The sequence below is a fragment of the Aulonocara stuartgranti genome (genome assembly GCF_965226115.1).
Source record: "Aulonocara stuartgranti genome assembly, chromosome: 20".
NCBI classification, from domain to species: Eukaryota; Metazoa; Chordata; class Actinopteri; order Cichliformes; family Cichlidae; genus Aulonocara; species Aulonocara stuartgranti.
The window spans coordinates 34969774-34995411 of record NC_138956.1 but is presented as its reverse complement, the minus strand read 5'-3'; the positions used below and the strand labels follow the sequence as shown (position 1 = coordinate 34995411).

Below are 25638 nucleotides of genomic sequence, written 5' to 3'. Positions count from 1 at the left end.
AAAAAGACAGATTTTTATTTCACGCGTTCGGTATATGGAAAATATTTGGAACTGATGAAACTGCAAATTTCTAGTTGAAGTTTAGCTTTAGATTATAGATTTTCCAATAAATTATAGAAATAATATTTCTTTAAAGGAAAAAATGATTAAATTTGGTTTGTAATTGATGTTGTTTTGGATTTAAAAGCATCTCCACTTTAATTCTGTAATTAAGAGTTAACTCAGATTTTCAGTGGAAGTTCTGACTTCATTGTTCTTGTTAAAAAACTGTATCTCTGCTACAAAATAGCAAAGAAGGTAAATCATTAGATTCATTGTTGGATTTTCAATAGAAAGACTTGTGGGTGTTAAACTGGCGGATTTTCAAAGCGAGTCTGACTTTTTTAAATGAAGAAAATCATCTTTGTATGGAAGACCTAATTAAAAGTTAAATTAGCGTATTTCAAATGGAGGCTCTGGTTTTTCACTAGATAAAGAAAAATAAATTTTCTGCATAATAAAAATCTCTGTGTTATTGGAGGAGATTCCAACGGAGGTTTTGACATAATTTTCTTTGAAAATTGAAAATAAAAGTTTCTGTTTCTGAGTGATTTTCCAGTTTGTTAGCGTTTCTTATTGTTTTTACAGGTAGGTTTTTTTAATGATCGTCATTCCTTTTGTGTTCGTTTCAGATCCGCGTGGATGGGATCCCGCCGCCGGCCGAGAACGCTTTGCTGTATGAGACAGTGACTGTGGTGGAGGGCAAGCCGATCCTGAGAGACATGGTGTTCAGTCCTGACCATCAGTACATCTACCTGCTCAGTGACAGACAGGTAAATACACCTGCTGAGCCCTTACACGATCAGTCAGAGAAACGGTCACGAGACTCTTCTCCGTTCGTTTGTCCCTTTTATTTCTTCTTTGAATTTTACAGCCCAAAAAACACAAAGCTGGCGTGATGGTGACGCACCAGATCGGCTTGTTTGGGTCACCGTGAACATTTCATATTAAATGTTTATACAGAGATTTCGTTGTGACGCTCTGACATGATTAATGTTTTCGCCCTGCATCACATTTTTATGGGTTAATCTAAGAATATTTGTGCTCGAAAGAATTTGATCAGCAGATTTATAACTGACCTGCATTTTAACAGATAAGGAAATCAAAAAGTCCTGACTTAGATTCTCCCTGATTCAGAAAAATAAAATCCTGCACAGAAGAACGACGTCTGAGGGTTAAATTAACAGATCTGTAATGGAAGTTCTGCTGGACAGAACTGTGAAGATTTCCAGTAAATGATTTTAGTGAACTTTTACTCACCCAGAGAAATGTATCCTTGTATAATAGAATTACTGAATAACCTAAAGAAAATGAAAATAACAAGCTAGATCAGAACATTTCCAACTGCATTAAGACTTTTAATCATTTAGTTGTCTTCTAATCAGTCATGAAAACAAAGAAAAGCTTGATATAGATGAGATGAGGAAAAGCAAATCTGTGTAATTGGAACTAAATCAGCAGATTTCCAGAGGAAGTTCTGATAAATATAAAAAATAAAATGCTCTACAGAAGAAGCCGTTTTGTTTCATGTTCAATCATCAGATTTTCAATGGAAGTTCTGCATCGAGGTTTTCAGTAGCCAATGAAAAGAAAGAAAAGGTCTGTACACAATAAAGACCCATGAGTTGGTTTTTAGTTCGTCAATAAGGGTTCCAGTCATTAATTGGGGGGGAAAACATGTTCTATATAGAAGAAAGCTTCTGAGTGTAAAATCAGCAGATTCCTAATGGAAGCTTTCCAGCAGCTAATGAAAAGCAGGGAAAGTTCTGCACAGAACTCATGAGGATTAAGTGGGCAGATTTCCAACGGACTATTTGGCTTAAATTTCTTGTAATGCAACTTCTAGCGTAGGTTTTTCAAAAGTTGCAGAGAACAAAGTCCTGCAGAGAAGAAAGCCTTATGAGCATTATATCAGCACATTCCCAATGGAAGTTCCGCATTAGGGCTTCCAGCAGCTGATGTAAAAAAGGAAAGATTCTGCACATTTCTGTCTTTTTGATAAGAAAATGAGCCCAAAAAATACACAGCAGGTCAGTTTATCAGAGGAGCTGCAGTCATTTACAGGGGAGGTTACGTGTGTGTGTGTCTGTGTGTGTGTGTGTTTGTGGGGTTGCCAGAAAGAGAAATATGAATTGTGTTGTTTTAACATCTGCAGACAGGAAGCTGAGAATATGAATATCGCTCAGCTGGCGCCACCACACACACTGTGTTTCTGAGGGTGTGTGTGTGTGTGTCCCATGTTAAAACTCTCATTGTACCACTGAGAGGAAGCAGAGACGAGTTCAACAACTGTTAGTTCCTGTGCAGCTGAGGGGAGACACACACACACACACACACACACACACACACACAAATGTTCATCTTTGTCCATTTTCGAGCTGTGATGTCAGTAAACGACTGTCAGAACGTCCAAGCTCCTGCAGGACCTGAGCTCCTCTCCATCATGATGAACACAGACAAATATTAAATGATGTAGCTCTGGAGTCAAAGAGACGTTTTTCACACAATACCTAATACAATATGAAATAATCACTTCAGTCAAGGCATTTAAAGACGTACATCTAAAAAACTCTGGAAAAAAACTCTGGAAGTTCTACATCAGTGAAGTAAAAATTTATTTTAAAAAAATTCAATCAGGGTCTGATTTAATATATTTTGATTATAGGAAACAATTCAATAAGCTGATTTCCATTAAAAATGTGTTTTTTACAGAGACACATTTGTTAAGTTGCTGATATGTTCAGAATCAGTACATTTTTAAATGCAAAGATGAATAATTTCTGTGACAGAGCAGTCGATACTGTAAATGAGCAGTTTTCAATAAATAAAGATATCAAAGACAAACATCACTGTTAAATAAGCTGGTTCTTAAAAGGGATTTCTGACATGATGTTTTTTGATGAAAGAATAATCTGGTGATAAACAGCCAAACAACAAATTGATTATTTATCTAGTCCATGATTCCCAAAGCATGGACCATGAAATGCCCATCCATCCTCTTCCACTTACCGGATTCAGGGTCATAAGTCAGTGGCGGGATACAACCCCAGTTTGTTGCATGGTTCAACAGAGAGACAGACGACTGAGTTTAGACTCCGGGCAATCTGACATGTGCGTCTTTGGTCTGTGGGAGGAAGTCAGCGAGAGCGCACACGGGAAAAACGTGCAGACCGCTTTGGATCAGGAAAGAATAAAGGAGTAAAGAACGAACCTCAACATACAAATCATCAGAACTTTAAAAAGAATCAGTGAAAAGAAAAACGTGTGACATCACCACAGTCCTGTTTCCATTTATACTGGTGCTTGAAACACACCAGATTGGCTACAGTCTGCTGTGTTATCTGGTTGTTAAGTGATGACGTATGAACCCTGCTTCCGGGCCCAAACTACTCAAGCGGAGTTTGGACCTGGAAGCAGCTAATGACGTCAGACTTAAAATGCGGATTGTCTGGAAAAGGAGAAATGCTCAGTTCATCATGTGAGGTCCCTCAGCAGCCTCGGCCTATAGGAGTATGAGATCAGACTCACCTGATCCAATCATAACTAAATGCTTTATCAAGATAGAAAGTTAAAAGACTGATCTAGAATCAGTAGAGAGGCAGTCTGACTGCTGAATCCAAGCTGGTTCCACAGAGGAGAGACCTGAAGGCCGAAGGCTCTGCCTCCCATTCTACTTTTAGATATCCTGGGAACCACAAGTACGCCCGCAGCCTGAGAGCAAAATGCCCTACTGGAATAATTTGATACTACGGGGTCTTTAAGAGATGATGGAGAGTGATTATTCTGGACTTTGTATGTGAATAGAATAATTTAAGGTCCTGTATACATTCCAAGTGTCCTGAAGTGTAAACACTTGAAGTACAAACAGGTCAGATGTGCAGTTGTATTTGATTAGTATTCAGAGACACAGGCGCAGTCCTCGGCTCGTTCTCTGCCTGACACTGTTTCACTGCAGTGTTACATAAACACTCGCACACATTTACATGAGCTTTCAGCAGCCAATCAGAACTGCAGGCTGGCTGCCATACGAGCAGACAGACTCGACCAGTTTGCGATCAAACTGATTGTTTCTGTCAGTGCCACACCTGCAGCAGCTGCTGCATTCACAGACAGCAGACAGGATTCCCAAACAGACACTCGCATGACCTAAAAACACTTCAATCCTTATTTCATTAGCAAAAAAAAAGTGTTGACTGAGATCCTGCAGTGTTTTCAGCTCCGTGTTTTAATCACGATTCAGTTTAGCCGCTGTGCCGAGAATTAAATAAACATAAACACGAGTAAACACATCTAGAGGAAGATGAATTGCTGGTGTTATTAGCATTCTTACAGCAACCATCCTGCATACATCCCACCTTATGTTCAGTGATACGGAGAAATGCAGTTTTCCAGAGGATGTTTTTTTGGAAAGAAATTCATCTCTGAATTAAAGATCTTTGTAAGAGTTAAATCAGCAGATTCCCAGCAAAACTCCTGACTTTATTCTTTTTGATTAAATAAAATAAGAAAACACACACACACACACACACACTCTCAGCGACTGTGTTTCCATGGACATGAGTATCTTTCATGAGCTTTTTCCTGTTTTGATCATATCATGAAAATGAGGTTTACTTGAACAGGACCTAGTCTGCTCATTTCCAGCACATTTTTATTCTTGATGTCTCCTAGAGTAGCTTTGCATGATTCATGATAATCCATGATCTCATGCCTTGGCTTGCCATAACCTCACAAAATCTTCTTGTTTTTAATCAACACATTTCAAAGTAAAACCTTTTACTCTGTTTGAAGTTTGCATTTTCACAGTCCAACTGCCACTCCTGAGCAGGTAGGCTGGTGGTGGGCTTAATGTCATTTTTTATCATTTTCATTCAAACCCAACTCATCTCTGACAACTGTGCTGTGCTTTAATTGTCACTTTAGGCACTGAGTGTCTGCCTTAAAGCTGTTTTTCTTTGTTTACTGCAACACATTACTGGGGTTCTCCACCAGTTAGGTGGGTGGTGTTCCGGTCCAAGTGCCTTTGGGCAAGACACACAAGATGCCCAAAAAAAGTCCCAGTAAAAACAGAAACAACAACAGTTAGAAGTAGAACATGAGAATGACATAAATGTCCTCCTCACATTTGTCTGTTGCTCTTGCCTCACCAATCGACCCATTGCTGTTTGGTTTTTCTTCTTTTTAAAAAGTAGATGTATTCATACTGTGAGACACTTACTATAACTATACATATAAATATGGGGCGGTGATAATAAATGACCCCACAGGAGCTTGAAAGTTACACATGAGGTACTCTGGGTCAGCATATCCAGTACTTCTAGCGTCACTGTTTGTGACCACTGAGTGCTGTTTGTTCAGATTCCTGTGATGATACCAAACAAAGTGTTCACAGTTCTGAATTTAATAATCTGACATTCTTGCGACTGTCAGTCTGGAAGACTTGCTTAACTTTTAAATCAGCAGATTTCCAGTGGAGGTTTAGCGCCGGGTCCTTCAACAGACAAAGGAAACAAAGAACTCTCTACCACTGAAACCTTAAATGGATTTGACTTTGGCTGACCTGTTGGAAAACCGATGTCTTGTGACCCACAACTTGTTTACTTTACCATTTACCAAGTTCAACGTTGCATTATAGCATATAACTAGTTTATTACAGGTTCATATGCTGCTTGTGAACACGTAAAATAAGGATAAAAATAAGTGTTCCGGGAGTTTCTTCTCATCAGTTGGATTTCATTTGCGTCAGCATGATTTGAACTCCACATATCAGTGAATAAACAATGTGCACGGGGCTGTATGAGAATGGAAACCACGGCGTCAGCAGCTTTTAGATGAAGTCCGACGGAAACAGCAGCGTCTCTTTAAGAGCAACCTGATAATGGGGTCAGAGAGGAGACAGGACCGTCTGTGCGAGACAATGAATGTATTCATGTGTGAACGTCTGAATGAGACCAACAGAGTTATCACTGTGTTTACTGTCTCCCTGCTGCAATGGCTTCTGGGTAAAAGATACGACACACACATGCTTGTATTTACGTCTTTGTGAGGACCCGAACTGACCGTCTCTGTCTTCACTTTCTCAAACATCCATTGTTTTCCATCTTAAACTGAGATGGCGAGCAGCTCAGTTATGTTCACTTGTGTTTCATGTGCTTTCAGAGGCATTAAGTGATTCAAGGCATCACTGGTGATCTAACCAAATGTTTTTTTGGGGAAAAAAAGTTTTTCTAGGAAAAAGAAAATTTAGCCAATTTTTTTTCAGCTGCCTAAAAACCTGATATACAGTTTGAGACCAAATCACACAGGAAATAAAATTGTTGAACATTCAAGCCTCAAAAACACATGAACAAAAAAAACCCCACCTTCAGAAAACGTCCCCACTTAACAGAAATCTAATCTAAAGACAAGGAAGCAACTTCTAAGAACAGCGTGATGACGTAATTGTCCCTCGTTACACATTTAAGATAAGAACTTGAAAAAGGTCCCCACTTTAAAAGAAAGTCTCTTCACTTTTTGAATTGTTCACACTTTTTGTAGTAGTGTCCCCATTCTGCAAAAATGTCCTTATAGTCTTCAGATATAATAAATTTACATCCATGTATGCCCATTTTTCAAAAAGCTTCCTTCTCTCAAAAAACTGCCACAAATTTTTCCCCAGATTCATAATAATGTCCCACATTTGCCAACAATGAGTCCACACTTGGCTTGCCTCAAAATGTCCAGTAAAGTACAGTAAAGTCCAATTTTTGGTCCCCACAAAGATATAAATACACGCTCACACACAGAGAGTTCACAAAGTCAAGAGAGTGTGCTGCTTTCTCTGGCTGTTAATATTAGCAGAAACCCACTAAACCACAATGAGATAATACCCGTCACACTCACTCACACACTCACACACACAAATGTGTGATGTAGGAACAGTTTCAGTAATGTCTCATGTTGCAGTCATACAATCACCTAAATCAATATCAAATCGGTTTTTACACATTGACGTCAGTAACAAACAGTCAGCAGAAGGTTCAGAAACATTTTCTGACGCTGAAATCAAAAATACTTGAGTGCAAACCTGCCTTAATCGAACAGTTTAGCAAATTCATATCAAATACCAACCCAGTTTTCATTCTCAGGTACCTGCCCATGTTTCTGCTTTAAACACGACTGCTGGTGGACTTGGTCACATGTCTGGTGTGAATGTTTGTTTCAGGTGAGCAGACTGCCGGTGGAGAGCTGTGAGCAGTACAGCAGCTGCTCAGACTGTCTGGGATCAGGAGACCCTCACTGTGGATGGTGTGTCCTCTTCAACAAGTAAGGAACGAACTGCTCCTGCTCTTCTTCTGCTAAAACAAAATAACAGCTTCGTCTCTCATTTTAAAATGCACCCAGTAACAGTCTGTGCACTGGTAAAAGCACTGAGAGAAGTAAATAGCATTGATTGTCTCCTTCCAAGCACCTATGAAGGGGTGAGACTTAAATAATGCAGGAAGTGAACAATCAGTTCTTGAAATTGGTGTGTTGGATGCAGAAAAAATGGCTGTGTGAGGATCAGAGCTACTTTGCCGAGGGTTAAATTGTGATGCTTAGATGGCAGGCCTTTAACGCAGTCCGTGGGGTGCAGTAGTTAGTACCTACAAAAGAGGTCCAAAGAAAGAGAACCAGTGAACCATTGACAAGGTCACGGTGGCTGAAAGCTCATTACGTTACTGTAATGTGAACCGTTTAGTGCTTGGTCTGATGAAAGGTGTCGGAACATACAATGCTTCACAGCTTGCTGCATCTGGAGTTGCATACCTGCAGAACGGTCTCTTGAGTAGCCGTCATGACCCCGTGCCTACGGCCTAAAGCGGCTACAGCCGATTGTCCGGTCTCATGAATCACAGTTTCTTTGAGATTCTGTGCACAGCCAGGTGTGTGCTCCGTCTCCTGCTTTCCTCTTTTACACCCACCCCAGCATCTGGTTGCAGCAGATGTTGGAGATCTTTCTGTTTTAATTTTTTTCCTCCCAACGTTTGCCAACTAAAGTTGGCAATCTATGAGATGTTCATTGTTGTGAAAAGTGAAGACAGCAGAGGAATGTGATGCTCAGTTTAATGTTATGCTATGAAACATTGCTTCCTGGCATCCATGTAGATGTGTTTTCGACATGTATGACCCAAGGGCCAACTGAGAAATTAAGCTAATGCCAAAGTGTCGAAAACTTGAAGTGGCTGCATGAGGCTGTCTCCAAAAGTGAGTCAATCTGCGTTTAGTCCCGCTGCAACAGCATTAACAAGCACATTTAGAGCCTGGTACAAAATACAGTTTAGGACTTTGTGTAGAGTTTATGTTTTTTCCACTCATTCACCTGGATAACTGACAGACAGGTGACCAACACAAACAGCTGAAGGCCAGTGCTAGACCTCATCCACGACTGTAAGTCACAAAAATAGAGCTCTTCACTGTATGTTAGATCATTTTTAAAGGCCTAAGTGGCTGATACGATGGTACAGACAATCAAAGACGTTGGTGCTTTCGTTTTTGTGAATGAACTTTAAGTAATTGTTTTAATCTCTTGTTTAGCACTAAGGGTCAGATTTACTAACACACCAAACCGGTGCAAACTGGGTTTTGGTCTGAAAAACGTTTGCATTGTACTTTTCACTTTTCAAGTCAATAACTGTTTTTCCTTTTATCTTATGGTGTGATCTCCCCAATCTTCAGCAGCTGTATTTAGTAATATATTTAGTAGTATCTAAGTGACATGATGCACCCACCACTCTACAGATATCTCAGAAATTATTTGGTGAACATGGCAGAGTTTTAGGTGGTCTTAGCCAAAACATCTATGAGATGTGGTGTAAAAACAATCCACAGAGATGCTTTTGCTACTTCCAGGACTCAAAGCATGTAAGATCTTAGTGTCTGATACCACAGGACACCTTCAGATGTCTGTGAAGTCAGTCTTTTGAATGGTAGGAAATTATTTTCAGTGCCATTAATGAGACCAGCACAGGTTTTAATGTTGTGGCTGATGAGGTCAAATGAAGATCTTGACTCTTTAGACATTTTAAGTTATTTTATTAAAGCAAGCAAAAGAAAAAAAAATGCTATTTTTAAAATTATTTGCTCTACAAAATCCTTGGAATATCTCAATTTCTTTGGGTCCAAAAACCTTCAAACATTAATTTTGCATCCAAACTCAAAAGCAGCAGTTTTTTTTCTTTTGTGACGCCAGCGTCCACAAACATTTTATGCTGTTTTGTTCTATTTGCTCTAAAAGAATTGAAACTATTAATTGATTTTTTTTTGGTAACTGATTAAGTTAAAGCAAATGGCAGTGAATCAACTACAGTAACCACTTCCTCTGCAATACATAAGAATACAGAGAAAGTGTGTGTGTGTGTGTGTGTGTGTGTGTGTGTGTGTGTGTGTGTGTGTGTGTGTGTGTGTGTGTGTGTGTGCGCACGCTCCCATGAGGCGTCATTAATACTTCTATAAATGGTTCACACAGTCTCCCTCATCACGATGTTTGATGTTCAGCATCCAAGCAGGTGGAGGAAGTTCCTCTTTGGATTGTCATCAGTTAGCTCCCCCTTCAAAGTAAAAGCCTCTGACTGGCAGTGAACTACAGAGAACAAAACACAGCTTGTTTTTATGCTGAAGCTTCTAGATATGTTGCAGCAGGACATCTTTGTGCGTAAACCCATCTCCCAGTGTGACATGAAGACATGTCGCCCTCACTTTTATAGTTTTAAGTTTCTTTCTAAAATCTCTGACTGTTCAGACAAGAGAAGGTCTGAGTGGATAAAAAAAATATCTGAGCAACTTTAATAAGCTAGCTCAATGGGAAGTCTCCTTTTTGAACCTTTTTTACCCCGAGTTTTGCCTCCAAGGCCAGGTACAGGCTCCACTACTTTAAAGAGTGATGTCTGGTGTCTGGTTCGCAGTGTGAAAGGAAAAGAGCAGAAAAGCAAACTGTGACTTATTCAGTTCATCAAACGGATGATTTTAACTGTAAATGTACAATCTTTGTGGTCCTCTCTGCTTTTCATCTCCTCTCCTCCTCACGCTCCCTCACTCATTCTGTCCATCTGTTGTTAATTAGAAGTAAACAGATCATTACTGCAGGCTGCTGTCTATGCTGTGTGGCGCTGCATATGTTGGAGCTGCTGCTCTCTGCAGACACCAAGCTTCACCTCCGACTGTTTCCTGCTCCAACTCCACCTGAAATCCCACGACACCAGTGTCACTCACCACTCACTTTAATTTTATTAGTGAAATTCAACAAATAGAAAAGATGTTTTTTAGTTTGACAGATCCTGTTGTCCACCAGTGTATTCCTCTGTCACCTGATTTTAGGTTAATAGTCACAACCCTTTTAAAAATATAGAGAGTGAACTAAATGTAATAATAATAAATTAACAACAAAGAGAAATAAAAATAAAAATAAATGTCATAAAGAAGTTGGATATAAAAAAAAGTTTATATCTAAAAATGTGATATAAAAAAATTAGAAGAGTTAAAGTAAATAATCATTGCATGAAATTTAAATAAGTTTTAAAATTGTGCGTTTAAAGACAAAGTAAAATGTTTTTAGAATCATGAAGTTTTATTTATAAATTACATCACATTTACACACAAAAGATGTTAAAGTGCTAGAAGATTAATTAATTTAATAAAGTATTTCATTTCATTTAATTTAATTTAAGTAGTCAATTTAATAAAGTACCCCTGGACTGGCAGACCGGGGTGGTGGTCCCCATCTTTAAGAAAGGGGCCGGAGGGTGTGTTCCAACTACAGGGGGATCACACTCCTCAGCCTCCCTGGGAAAGTCTATGCCAGGGTGCTGGAGAAGAGAGTTCGTCCGCTAGTCGAACCTCTGATACAGGAGGAACAATGCGGTTTTCATCCTGGTCGTGGAACACTGGACCAGCTCTTTATCCTCTCGAGGATACTCGAGGGTGCATGGGAGTTTGCCCAACCAGTCTACATGTGTTTTGTGGACTTGGAGAAGGCATTCGACCGTGTCCCTCAGGGGTCCTGTGGGGAGTGCTCCGGGAGTACGGGGTGTTTGGCCCATTGCTACGGGCCATTCGGTCCTTATACAACGGTTGCAAGAGCTTGGTCCGCATAGCCGGCAATAAGTCGGACTCGTTCTGTTGTGGTTCTGTGGTCCTGTTGCCTTCATCAGGTGAGGGCCTCCAGCTTGCCTTGGAATGGTTGGCAGCCGAGTGTGAAGCAGTGGGAATGAGAATCAGCACCTCCAAATCTGAGGCCATGGTTCTCAGCCGGAAAAGGGTGGAGTGCCCACTCCGGGTCAGGGATGAGTTCCTGCCCCAAGTGGAGGAGTTTAAGTATCTCGGGGTCTTGTTCACGAGTGATGGGAGAAGGGAGCCGGAGATCGACAGACGGATTGGTGCAGCTGCTGCAGTGATGCGGACGCTGTCTGTTGTGGTGAAGAGAGAGCTGAGTGTAAAAGCGAAGCTCTCAATTTACCGGTTGATCTACGTCCCTACCTTCAACTATGGTCACGAGCTGTGGGTAGTGACCGAAAGAACGAGATCGCGGATACAAGCGGCGGAAATGGGTTTCCTCCGAAGGGTGGCTGGCCTCTCCCTTAGAGATAGGGTGAGAAGTTCAGCCATCTGGGAGGGGCTCAGAGTAGAGCCGCTGCTGCTCCACATCGAAAGGAGCCAGCTGAGGTGGTTCGGGCATCTGACAAGGATGCTTCCTGGGCGCTGTTTTCTGGTCATGTCCCTCCGGGAGGAGGCCCCGGGGCAGACCCAGGACACGCTGGAGAGATTATATCTCTCAGCTGGCCTGGGAACGCCTTAGGGTTCCCCCGGATAAGCTGGAGGAGGTCGCTGGGGAGAGGGAGGTCTGGGCTTCTCTGCTTCGGCTGCTGCCCCCGCGACGACCCGACCCCAGATAAAGCGGAAGAAAATGGATGGATGGATAATTTAATAAAGGAAGTTATGAGCTACTAATGTGAATTTTATAAAGTAACTGACAGACAATAAGTTAGCACAATCAAAATGATTTACATGATCCTCAGAAACACACATTTGCAAACTGGACTTGATCTGAAAGGGCGAATGAGAAGAAAGTATATTTAAAGAATTAAGATCTGAAGATGATTGCTGATGGAAAGCTGCAAAAAAGCGAACCGCTGTAAGGTCCAGTCTGAGGTTCAGAGATACGCTTGTGTCAGTCAACAGCACTAAATAATGTACATGTTTAGTAGATGTTAACCTCAAAAAGCTGATTTGCGTTTCATCACTCGTCCAAGTGGCTTCTTCCGTCAATGTTAATCCCTTGGTTACTTTTCACTCTCCTGCAGGTGTTCCAGACAGGAAGCATGTGACAAGTGGGAGGAGCCTCAGCACTTTAATACACAACTGGACCAGTGCGTCAACATCTCTGTTTCCCCGAGCAGCATGTCAGTCACCTCCCCGGCAATGCAGGTATGAACCATTATTTTCTTAATTACATAAAATACTCTCTGTCAGAATTCCCATTACAATCTGCTGATTTTCCCTGAAAGTCAGTGGATTTATTCTTTAGTCCAGCTGTTTGAACTCCTGTTCATGCAACAGCTGTGAATAGAAACCTTTCTGAAGTGTAAATAAGAACTTTACTTTTAGTGATCGAGTGTCTGTTGGTGTCCAGTTAACCATTCAGGTGCAGAACGTCCCTGCGCTGTCTGGTGGGGTTACCTGTGTGTTTGAGGACCTGAGTAATGCCCCCGGAGAGGTGCGGGCCAAAGGTCAGGTGATGTGTATGTCACCATCACTGAGGGACCTTCCAGCACAGACACACTCCTTTGGTAAGAAACACACACAAATTCATGCTTCAGTGAATTCAGAGGACATCACCTTTCCTTACTGTCCTGTCGTGTTCTGGAAATTTGACCTTTAACTTGACCCTCACTTTAACCTAACCCTACTTTTCTCTTAACCTTACTTTAATCTAACATCAGCCTAACCCTAAAATTCAGTAGTTTGCCTTTTGATTCTGAGATTGTGCTAATGCAAGTCCCCAAACAGCAGAAAAACAAGTATACACACACCCGCTTATTCTGAACTTGTTTCTTTTGCCTTCTCGTTTTTCTCGGTTATCACATTTAATGTGCAATTCTAATGTTTTGTAATCATGTCAGCTTCAGTGTAACGCGCCATTATATTGATCACTATGAACTAAGTATTAAGAAGGATGTTATTATGCTGTTAATTTCAGGAGCGAAACGAGTGGTGCAGCTCAGCCTTCGCTCCACAGAGACTGGACACCAGTTCATCACCACAAACCTCATCTACTACAACTGCTCTGTGCTCAACTCGTAAGCCTTAAACACCTCTAACCTAATTATCTCATGTGTCTCTTCGGTAATGAACTCATAAATTCTTGCTGGTTGTGCTCGACCACTCAGAACTTTTCTCTCTTTCCTCTCTCAGGTGCACTTCCTGTGTCAGCAGTGAGTTTCCGTGTCATTGGTGTAAATATCGTCACATCTGCACCAACAACCTGCAGGACTGCTCCTTCCAGGAGGGACGAGTCAGCAACATGGAGGTAACACACACACAGACCTGTTTTCATCACTTAACTGGACTTATAACCAAGCGCTCACACAAAAATGTGATTCACCATATGGGACTTTATGTCCCCCGAAGGAAGGTGAAGGAACATCTTTGGGTCCCCACAATGCTTCACATAGCTGCCTGGCATGTTTCGACACTAACATAAGGCAGAGAGGATGATAAGTAGACGTAATATTACTGTGATTATTAGAACAGAAAAGGTCCAGGTTTCTAAAGACCTTTTTGTGTGCTAAATACCAAGACAAGGATCAATGACACAAGCCTACTGTGCCCAGATCTGAACAATCACAAGGAGATTGGATGGTTGGCCTGAGTCGTTTACATGTTGAAAATTAAATAAAATGAACATAAATAATCTACAACAATGTACAAAGACAAGCAACAGCAAATAAATAAAAACCTGCTTCTGAATGGCTATGAACAGATGGAAAGCTGTCATAAAGAGACACAAATTAAATACAATGAAGCGCGAAAGCCCTACAAACAATCTGGCATGAATACAAAGAGACATAAAACAACTGTAAGAAGACACAAAACAACATATAACTATGAGCAAGTCACAACAAACTCAAACTTCAGTTCTGCTGTCAGTATGGCTTCTCTGTAGGAGGAAGTGAGGCCGTTGTCTCAAAAGTCATCAAAGATGCTTATCGATGTGTAAGACGAGACCTCTTTTCCAACCTGTTCATAATTGAACACATCATACAGGCGTCGGACTCCAGGCCTCGAGGGCCGGTGTCCTGCAGGTTTTAGATGTGTCCTTGATCCAACACAGCTGATTTAAATGGCTGAATGACCACCTCAACATGTCTTGAAGTTCTCCAGAAGCTGGTGATGAACTAATCATTTGATTCAGCTGTGTTGACCCAGGGTGAGATCTAAAACCTGCAGGACACCGGCCCTCGAGGCCTGGAGTTTGAGTAATAGGCAAATTTCTAGAATTTTCCATCCCAAACCTCTAAAACTTTATTTATACTTTTGTGTTAACCTTATGTAAGACTTCATGTTTATGCTAGTAGCCGACACGATTGCCACCAGTTACTCCAGTGCAGGACTGTTCTGAGATTTTTCAAAAACATGTTGGCAGTGGCAGTTTTTGCTCTTCAGGATGACTTTACTGTTCGATTAGAAGTGCACATAGAAGTGGGCTGGGTCAGTACAATATATATACAGTAGTAGGTGCACTTGAGGTTTAGAGTATGGAATAATGTGCGGTGTAAGGTTTCAGATGGGTTTCCAGTTACGACATACTTACAGTGTGGACTATTGCAGAGCTATAAGTCCTCTATAAGCATAACCTCTGCTGCTTCAAATGGACGTTCCCTTTATCTTATGGTGATCCTAATGGTTAACTCGAACACTAACCACTCAATTTCTGTGCCTAACTCTCACTGTGTAGAGTTTCAGGCCATGTGTTGGTTTTTGTTTTTTTGATTGACCCATTTGCCTTTAATTCACGAGGCCAAGACACAACATGGAAGACGTCCATCTCCCCCAAGTCCCAAGGAACCACAAGAACCACTTGTCAAAGTTAATATACGTTTCATTGATCAAGAGATGGGGAAAAAAGCAGGATTTGAACCTGCCGCCCATGGTGAGCCAAGGCCAAACTGCAAACAAATGTATCACAACCAAGATAACCAAAAAAAACACATCCTTCATAACAGGATCTGTTCTTCTTCAACTGGACCTCAAATCTCGGGTTCCTGTTTTCTCGTTAGCCTCTGGCTCCATCATTGCATTTGAAGACACTGGACCTAAATAAAGGTAATTAGTGAGATATTTCCACTTGCCTAGCTCTCAGGTGTGCACCGGTGACCGGGTGGATGTGAGGAGGTTAATAGCACAACAGCAATGATTAATTGTGACCATTTTGTGACCTTAATTAACAGTAAAAATAAAACCATCCCAGTGGAAGTCGTTGTTTCATGCTGGCCACCCTCACGGCAGGTGTCTTTTTTTCTTTTAGAGGAAGAACGTTATCCTCACTGAAGTCTTCTCTCTGCTAGACGTGAAACACGAAACACATGAAACCCACAATAGTGTTTCTTGTCTGAGTCACGGACTCTCGCTCGCTGCTGTCAGACTCTTCTCTCTGACTCATTTTCTCTGACACTTTCCCACTCTGTCTTTCAGAGCTCGTCGTCTGTGACGGCTCTAATTCTTGGCTCTCTGACGGATTTTGCCAGAGGTGCAGTGCTGCCAGAGTTCACTGGAACGAGGATCTGCCTCATTTTTTCATAGAAAATTGGTTAATTAGACTGGGTGCCTTTTCTTTAAAAAAAAGTGTGTCCATTTAGCTGAACAAATTATCACTAAATAGCAGGAAAAACACAATCCACCTTTATATTTTGTGTCAGGCAAGAAAATCTTGATAACAATTTGATCTCGCAAAGTTGCCAAGAGTTTAAAAGGTGCTGTTAGTCCTTTTCCTCGTTTAGTCTGCACATTAAAATAATTAAAAAAAAACTAAAGTAAGCTACTTATTGGTTAAGTAGGCTAAAGATGAAAGGCCTTTTTTGATCAGCTGAAACAGTAACAGTTAATTAGACTTGAGTTGTTTTAATCTTTTGAGCTACGAAGAAAGGAGAATCAGAGAAACATGCACTGATGGAGAGTAGCGGGATGGGAGGGGCATGTAGCGGCTGATGAAGCTGGTCAGACAGGCTTGAAGGACAGATGATCGATTCATGAAGTCGGTCTAATATTAGATCATTTGGTCGGTTATAGTTGACTGACGCTTGTAAACCTGCTGCTGTAGGACGGATGACTCCATAACCTTCAAAATGAGTTATAGCTCAAACTCACACGAGCTGGTGCATTTTTGTTGAGCTTCATTGCTTAAACAAATAACACAACACCTCTGGATTTCCCATCTGTTCTTTCAGTGAACCAAAAAAGAGGTTTTCTCACACCTAGTCATCTTCAAATGTTAATAGATATATTCCTCTAGTATCTATTAGTCTTCAGCCATTTCTTCATTAATTTATAGTTCGGTGTACTGGGTATTTATAGAGACCTGTTAGCTGACAGTGTGTCTAAATCAGACAGTTTCTTCTACAGGATGGAGCAATGATGGAGGTCAGAGCTGCTCCCTCTGTCATTACATGGTTCAGTAAACAACAGTAAAGCTTCAGGTCAACAGTGAAGGGTGGAAGCGCACACACACACATACACACACACCATGTTTAAGTCTGTCCTTGCTGATGCATTCAAGGACTCTGTGACTGATGGGATTTAAGAGTCGGCTCCTGAGAGGTGTTTTCAGTCAGACGAGCTAAGCCCGAATGTTGTTTAAACTCGGATGTTTCTCCATTTTCTGATCTAAGTGCTGAAGTTTTTCAAGCATGTGAGGCATGTGGAAAAGTCAACAAAACCAGGAACCAGCACAACGTTCATACTGCATGCTTTCTCTATCGTCTTGTTTTCTCAGCTTTTTTTAAGAACACATTTTTATTGAGCCAGAAGAAACACAAGACGTGTTCACAAAATAATGAACTTGCAGAAACTGGACAAAACAGTTCAAAGAAAAAGTATCTCAGAAAACAAAAACTGCTGCAGATATCAGTTAAAGGGATTTGACCCAATTAGTCAACGCGTGAAATTAAACGAAGAATGTTTTTGATTTAAAAACAAAAACCAACAACATATTTGGATTTTCTCTACAGTCACAGTGTCATCTGCATGAGTCAGACACCTGCTTCAAAGAAACACAACTTAGTCGTAACATCAACAACTCCATAGTTTAAGGTCTTGTTAAATATAACAGGAAGTTTATTTTACACATTATACGTGTGCAGAAGCAACATAAAGCAGGGATATGCTTTAGGTTTCCCAACCACTGTGCCACGGCACGCTGTTCAGGTGTGCCGTGGAAGATTATCTGCTTTCACCTGATTGGTAATCTAAGCAGCGGTCCCCACCCCCGGGCCACGGACCGAAGTCGTTTGGTACCAGGCCGCAAGAGTTGACGCTCGGGTGCGAAATTTATGGTTTTTATCGTTTTTTATCATCAACCGCTGGTCTGAGCGACTGCGTGAGTAACTTGCAGAGTTACATTCTCTTCCACTAGAGGGCAGTACAACTTCCTGCTCCAGTTAAATTGGTTGCTAACCTCCAGTAAATCAGAAAACGAACAAATTACATAGTCATCTGACAACACAGCCCATAATGGCAATAGATAAATATTTGAAAAGAAAAAATAGTCAGTCTGACCTGGTCCTGGAGAAAATCCCGACCCAGATGAAAGCCCTGGCATGAGTACTGGTCAGAAGAAAGCAAACATGGTAAACTGTGGACAAAGTGAGCCAATTCTGCTACATCTGATTATCAATATGCTTTTTGTGGGATTTTTGTTTGGTGGTGTGCCGTGTGATTTTTCTAATGTGCCGTAGCTCCAAAAGGTTAGGAAACACTGCTTCAGGGAGATCTCATCGTTGATAATAGTTTGGACACAGAAGATGTGAAGGACCACTGGTTTATTTTTATGAGATGACCAGATGTTAACAGCTAAAGATGAGGAAATGAATGTGTGTTTTCTGAGATTAGTGCTGCCAGTGGTAGAAGGTGGGATTTTTCTGTGAGACAGAGTAAGAAAAGGCAGCGCTGAGCAAGTACTGGGACCAGAAGTTGTCTAATCAGTAGTAGGCAGTAGTAAGAAAATAAGCACATAGGAGAAGGGCACACACTCTGTCATGGCTTCAGTAATGACAGTGACCTCCTTAAAAGTCAGAGACAATGCCGTTGGATTAGCAGACTGTGGTGGTCCTTTTTTTAAGAAAGAGATCAAACTGACGATTGGATACAGGAGTAGTTGTGGGACACTGGGCAAGTCCTTTATCCTCTGGCAAAGGTGTTTCTGGCATGTGATGCCACATCTCGTAGGTAAGGTGCTTAGTGCATGTCAAACTGGGAGGAGGGCAGACCCAGAACATGCTGGAGTGATTGTTGTTCTCAGCTGGCTCGGGAACAGCTCGGAGTATCCTCGGAAGAGCTGGTGAAGGTGGCCAGAAAAGGGGATATGTGACTGTTTCTGCTTAGACTGCTGCCACCAAGACGCAGGCCTAGATAAGAGGCGATGGATGGATGGCCTGTTTAAGGCTGTGCAAAGAGCCAGAAGAAGAAAAGAAAGATTGTTTTTGAACAAAGCTACTTCAGTGTCCCAGAATAAAAATCTGGAGCTGGAAGAGAGCAGAATATGTCGCCGTTAAAAACCCGTCACATCAAAAGGTATGATTGTTTCAAGCTGCACACAAGTAAGCGCTAAATAAACAAAGAGGGAAGTAAAGAGTGGAGTGTTTCAGCAGACAGAGCAGTTAGTTTGCTGTGTAATGTGGATCCAGCAGTCAGTTTCCACCTGCCACTGAGTAACAGATCACTCGTGTCGCTAACGAGCCGAGCTGCTCTCAGTCTGCTTGTTATCTCGTTAGTGGAGAGGATAGCGAGCCGGGATCGAGTTGTTTGGGCGTCTCGTTGACGTGATTGGTGCTCGGTGTCATTACCGGGTGACAGAAACAACCTCTGATTGGCTAATTGGTTAATAGAAGATGAATAGCCACTTAATTGACATGAAAACGTCCAATCCTGGCAATTAATGTTAATTACCAGGCAATTAGGCAAACTAAGAGAGAGAGGGAGGGGGGAAATGAGGGAGTCGTGAGGAGAAAAGAGCAATAGAGGAAAAAGGAGAAGGAGGAGGCTGAAATTTCATTATTCTTTATTTAACCTTTATTCAAGCAGGTTAAAGTGTCTCGCAGAGTAAAGGTCTCTTTTTCATCTGTGTGAGAGGAAGACGGAGCGAGGGAGGGAAAAGGACGAAGAGAAGCAGCTCTGATGTTCTTCATCCGCAGCTGAGAATTTAGGATTGTCAGCAGAAAGAGGAGAATAAAGAAAGTGCACAGCTGAACCACACAACTACTTATCTGTTTTTCACAGAACTCACCTGACAACACGACTTTTAATTAACAATTTCATATTTCAGACTGTAAGTAAATTGTTTTTGCATTCTGTTGCTGTTTCTTCCTGATTTTACTTTATTCCTCTTATTAAATGAGGAACAGCTTCTCATGTAAATGTTACAGCAGCTTAGTTATCAGCTTTAAGTGAAAAACACCTTTTTGCTAATAAATATATGCATGTTTCTCCGGGGCAAAACGTTTTCTGGCTAATTACTAAAATATGAATTATAGAACTGTAATGGATTGTTCTGTGGATGGTGAAGAGAAGAGTGATGAAAGGAGAAGAACAATACTGTTAACCAGAGAACTTGTAACACAATGAGACACAGGTGGAGATGACTAAGGTGGGGCAGACGATCAGAAATGAGGAAATTCAGACACGAGAAGATAAAATAAATATTTGTAGGATCAGAGAACAAAGACAGAAGGTGACGAGAAATGATTAAATTATCCTGTTGTTAAGTGATGACGTATGAACTCTGCTTCCAGATGCAAACGACTCTGCGTTTATTAACCTCCTAGGACCTGGCGTCCACATATGTGGACATCACATTTTGGGTTATTTAGACCAAAATACTCAATTTTGCTCTAAAAGGGCCTGATATCCACTTACGAGGACATTATATTGCTACTGTTTTATCGAAATTTTAAAAGAATGTCCTCATTTATGGCTCTCATTTTTCTTAGAAACAAAAATTTGGTAAAAAAATAAATAATCTGGTAATTCTTTGTTTTTACATTAATCAGGTCCCAATCAGCCCAAATATCAAAGAGAAATTAAAAATGCATGCCGTGGAAGAGTTCAGGTCTTAGGAGGTTAAAGCTGTTGTGTTTTTAACATGTTTTAATGCTTTAATGTTTAGTTTTCTGTCTTTAGTTATGTTGGAAGTGATAGCAAAGCTGTGCGTTTGAATTTTTAAGTCAGAACATGCTATATCATATTTAGGTTAGCAAGCTACTTGATTGTTACACCTGGTAAAGCAGCAACACTGATCATTTTATTAATGATGAAAGAATTTAGATAGGATTTAGATTCCTGCCCCAAGTGGAGGAGTTCAAGTATCTCGGGGTCTTGTTCGCGAGTGATGGGAGAAGGGAGCCGGAGATCGACAGACGGATTGGGGCTGCAGCTGCAGTAATGCGGACGCTGCACCGGTCCGTCGTGGTGAAGAGGGAGCTGAGTGTAAAAGCGAAGCTCTCAATTTACCGGTCGATCTACGTCCCTACCCTCACCTATGGCCACGAGCTGTGGGTAGTGACCGAAAGAACGAGATCGCGGATACAAGCGGCAGAAATGAGCTTCCTCCGAAGGGTGGCTGGCCTCTCCCTTAGAGATAGGGTGAGAAGTTCGGCCATCCGGGAGGGGCTCAGAGTAGAGCAGCTGCTGCTCCACATCGAAAGGAGCCGGTTGAGGTGGTTCGGGCATCTGACAAGGATGCTCCCTGGGCGCCTCCTGGGTGAGGTGTTCCAGGCATGTCCCACCGGGAGGAGGCCCCGGGGCAGACCCAGGACACGCTGGAGAGATTATATCTCTCGGCTGGCCTGGGAACGCCTTGGTATTCCCCCGGATAAGCTGGAGGAGGTGGCTGGGGAGAGGGAGGTCTGGGCCTCTTTGCTTAGGCTGCTGCCCCCGCGACCCGGCCCCGGATAAAGCGGATGAAGATGGATGGATGGATGCAGAATTTAGATAGTTTGTGACTCTCAGTGATGCTGCAGTGTTAGTTTGACTTTGGGACCTGAAGCGCAGTTTGGACCTGGAAACGGCGAATGACGTCAGACTTAAAGACCGGATTAAGACAGGACAGAGGCGAAGTCAGGGAAACACTGATGACACTAAAACCAGAAGGGGAATAACAATAAAATCTAAATGTAAACTAGAACTCCACAATAACACAAAAACCTGGGAACAAATACATAGATTATTTTCTCCTTTCATATTTTGTTGAATCCTTGTGGATGATGCAGGGTTTAATTTTATTAGAAATTCAAACAGACTTCAGATTTCCACCCTTGACTCGTGGGGGATGTAGTCCACTTTCAGCTCATTTGCATTATTGGAAACGCTCTGTGGGGTTTACATGAGCTAACTGAATAGAGAAGGAGGAGGTAGCAGATGTGACGCCCAGTAAAATCTGTGAACATCCTTTAATTCTGATAAATTTTGAACCTTTTCTGCATTAAAATTCATTTTATTAAACCACAAGAACATTTTAGTGCGCTGTCTTTGGACCTTGAATGCAGCACCACTGAGTAATGTGTACAGATGTTAAGGTGCGCGTGTGAAAACTGCTAATCTCTGCATGTGGAATTTAGTGTTCCACGTTTTCATCAGAGGGGCTTTCCTACCTGTCTCCTCTTAAAGTGCTTAAAGTCAGTGTTTTAATTAAATGATGTATGTCTTGGCAGTGTTCAGGTGTCGCTAGTAACGATTAACCCACAGAGAATCCTCAGCTTGTTCTGCAGCTGATTTGGACTTCACAGATCTTGGATTCAGTCTCGGGTCATGTTTTTCTGTCTCCCCACAATGTTAGTGTTTTGACTCTGGCTGTTTTTATAACTGCAGCAGGCAGCTGTTCTCAGAGTAAAAGCTCTAAAAGCCACTGAAACACCCAATAATCATTTTACTAATGATCACTGTGTGTTTGCAGAACATAAGTGAAAACACAGTTTGCTAAGATAATTTAAAAGCTGATGATATGTTGATGATAATAGCTGAAAACACTAGGCCACAAAAGCCAATCCTTTCTGTTTTCCAGACTCTGCTAATGATAAGCTCAGTGTTTATATAGCATGTAAGCTTACAAATCACACTTCAGTGCAATAAAAGAGCCGCCTTTGTAGACTCAGTGCAGAATAAGAGAGTATTTGTGCGATAACTGCAATACTAAACGAGTAGAGATAAGGCGAAGCTGTGCAGGAAACAAGGAGCCGGTTTCTGGAGTTGTCACAGTCGGTGCATAGACGGGGAACAAAAACGTGCACTGGAATGAACGAAGGAGATCTGTGTGGATTTAGTTCCATTGATTCAGTTGTGCGATTTTGTGTTTTCTTTTACCCCCAAAGTGTAACCTCACCCTGAGCTAAACCCCACCCACTGTGTAAACATGCTAAAAGGAGAATAAGATAAGAGGTTTGAATGTGTGAGACGGGACTCACCTGTTGATCTCCAGTGCAGAGAAATATAGAAAGCAGCAAAATTCTCTGATTCCTGTGAAGTGGACATTAGTTTAATCAAGGACCATGGTGCTCATGAGCTCAGCCTCTGACAGGCCCAACGCTGGCGCTGTTGCAGCTGAGGCAATACAGATGCAAGAAGACGGCTCTGCCTCGAAGCCTTCGCTGCATCCATATGAGCCTCTGAAGAGGAAAAATACAGTCTGCTAAGGCTATAGCTAGAGACGCTTTGCATGATTAATATTCATAATTATCATTACGGCTCTTATACTGGCTCCTCAGTTCGTCCTCTTTCTGTAACGAGCCATTTTGGCTCCTCCCCCTTTAAGCCAACTTTCTCTAAACTGGCTGCTCCTCACAAACAGGAGGTTGGAACAGCAGGTGGAGGTTCAGCGCTCACAGTTAGAGATGTGATGACGACATTGGGGATGTCCCCTTTTTGTGGCATCATATAGACTCAAGAGTACGCAAAACATTCTGCAACTTGAGCTTTGGGATCATTCACAGTGACCTTAACTGAAACATTAGCTATGTCCCAACTCATAGGCCGCATGCTTCGGAGGACCCGGCCTTCGCCGTCTACGTGGGCCGGGTCCTTCGAAGACCGAGACAGAAATGGGACTTTTACAAATATGTGATGTCTTGATAAACCGAGCAGATATTTGAAGTTTACACAGCTACATTCTAGCCTGAAAATATGTTAAACGTTTATTTGTGACAGAGTAATAAGAGTAATATTAAAACTAAGTAGCTGCCGCCATTGTTGGAAACTGGAATTGGCTGGGCTGCGCTATGAATTCTGGGATAGGTTGGGCCACGAAGGATACACCCGACCCATCCTTCAAATCTGGGGAAAAGGAGGACGCATTTGGAGCGGCCTTCGAATTGGGACATACCTTTTTTATGTTTAATATGTTAATATGTTCCTCCTCTGGAACAGTCTGTACAATGTCATAGAAATGTTGAAAAGCTGTGCCAGCATTTTCTTTCCAAAATGGCGTGTTTGGCAATTTTTAATCCCATGAAAGTAAAACGTTCGAAACATTTAAATCGTATAGCTGTAACTATGATGAATTGTAACCTAAGCCCAGGTAAGAGTAACAAACTTTCTCTCAGACTTATGCAGCACGCTCCACTTCAGTCAAACTCTACACCTCACAGTTTTCATCAATCACTGACAGTAAAAAGGATCCAAGCTGAATTTGGTCAATGCAATATCATAAGAAAAACTGGAGACCAATTTACAAACTGATAACAGAAACACCGTCACTGGAAAAAACCCCAAAACAAATGTAATACACCCGATAAATACCCCATATATCGGGTTGCAAAAACATTACATGTATATCTGGGACTCAGTAGTACTCAGTACTCACAAGCTGGACTACACGCTTCCTTAACACGAGCCTTAATTTTAATCTCAGCTGCACACTTTTAAAGTTTTATGATTGAAAATCTGCATACAGACATATAAACATATGGCAGAGCATTCAGAATAGCCTCGGCTGTAATTCGTGCTACAGCAGTGGACTCCAGGGCCACATTTCACCATGATGAAAAGCACAAGCACTCATAAGGTGGAAACAGTTGCAGCCTTTCTGCTTCTGCTGGTACAGATCCTGTGTATCAGAGGGACAGGTGTTCCTGGAAGAGGAATCTTTGATTAGAGTTTCCTGCTGTTTCCTGGTTAGAAATGTTTAATTCCAAACCTACAAATCACTGATCTAAGCATCAGAATGGATCATATAATCACATCTGTGGAAACATCAAGTCTTCCACATGAAATCTGCTTAATAAATAAAGTTTGTTTGATGTGTCGGTGTGATGGTGTGTCTGGGCCGTTGTGCTCGTTTGGGTATTTCTAGTGCAGCCGATGGCTGATGTGCTTGGTTAAATGTCGAGGGTTTGCTGAGAGACTCACAGTCACACTTGGCCTTTATCCCAAACACACACACACACACACACACACACACACACACGGTCTCCACGGTAGCTGCTGGCGACCGCTGCGCTTTGGTCCACTTCCTGTGGAGCTAATGGTCTTCCTGTCATTCACAAGACAATTAATTACCGTAGTGACGGCCGTTAATAAAGCTTTCACCCCACTGAGAGACTCTGTGTGTGTGGGTGTGGGTGTGTTTGTGTGTACACTGTGTGGGGGTGTGTTTCAAGCAGCCGCAGGAAGTTTGGATCTGTCACCAGCTGTCCATTACTGACCTCACACACAAACTCACTGTTACAGTGTCTCTGTCCCCACTCAGTGATGACAGATTGTTAGATAAGCTATCTGCCTTTGTCGGCTGTGTGTGTGTGTGTGTGTGTGTGTGTGTGTGTGTGTGTGTGTGTGTGTGTGTGTGTGTGTGTGTAAGATGATGTATTTCTGTGTTTGGGAGTCCAAATTTCAAGACAACTGCAAGAATAAATATGGACATTTTTGGATTATGGGGACATTCATGGACATTAGAGACTTTTGCAAAAAAAAAAAAAAAGCTTTTTCTGAAAGAGAGAGAGAAAGTGATATTTTGTTAACATGTGTGTAAAATGAGAACAGGGACATTTTGGAAAATGTTTTTTTTTATATTAATATTTTGAACACATTTTGCACTTTTCAAAAGTCGGGACATTTTTAGAAAGTGTACTTTTGTGAAAAGTGAGGGCATTTTGGAAAAGAAATGAGCATTTGTGAAAAAGTAGGTGAGGAAACTTTAAAAACAGGTGTATTTAAAGTGAGCTATGCAACATGTTATTGTACCTGTAAACAGTGACATATGCTGACTCTGATCAATAGTTTACGGTGAATAAAATAGAAACCGTTCTCTCTAATAATGACATATATCATCATACACTGGGCTGATTTCCATTCGCCTGTCATAAATGATAAATGATTGTGTACTAA

General features: G+C 41.6%; 1 protein-coding gene across 1 annotated transcript in view; it reads left to right on the top strand.

The window, feature by feature from the left end:
* The window catches only part of plxna3 (plexin A3), a 136581-nt gene that overhangs the window by 79707 nt on the left and 31236 nt on the right, over positions 1 to 25638 (top strand). Inside the window, exons 7-12 of the mRNA XM_082518609.1 lie at positions 672 to 812; positions 7244 to 7344; positions 12357 to 12480; positions 12686 to 12842; positions 13253 to 13352; positions 13468 to 13582. Of these exons, the coding sequence (XP_082374735.1) occupies positions 672 to 812; positions 7244 to 7344; positions 12357 to 12480; positions 12686 to 12842; positions 13253 to 13352; positions 13468 to 13582 (738 nt within the window). The remainder of the gene's footprint in view (positions 1 to 671; positions 813 to 7243; positions 7345 to 12356; positions 12481 to 12685; positions 12843 to 13252; positions 13353 to 13467; positions 13583 to 25638) is intronic.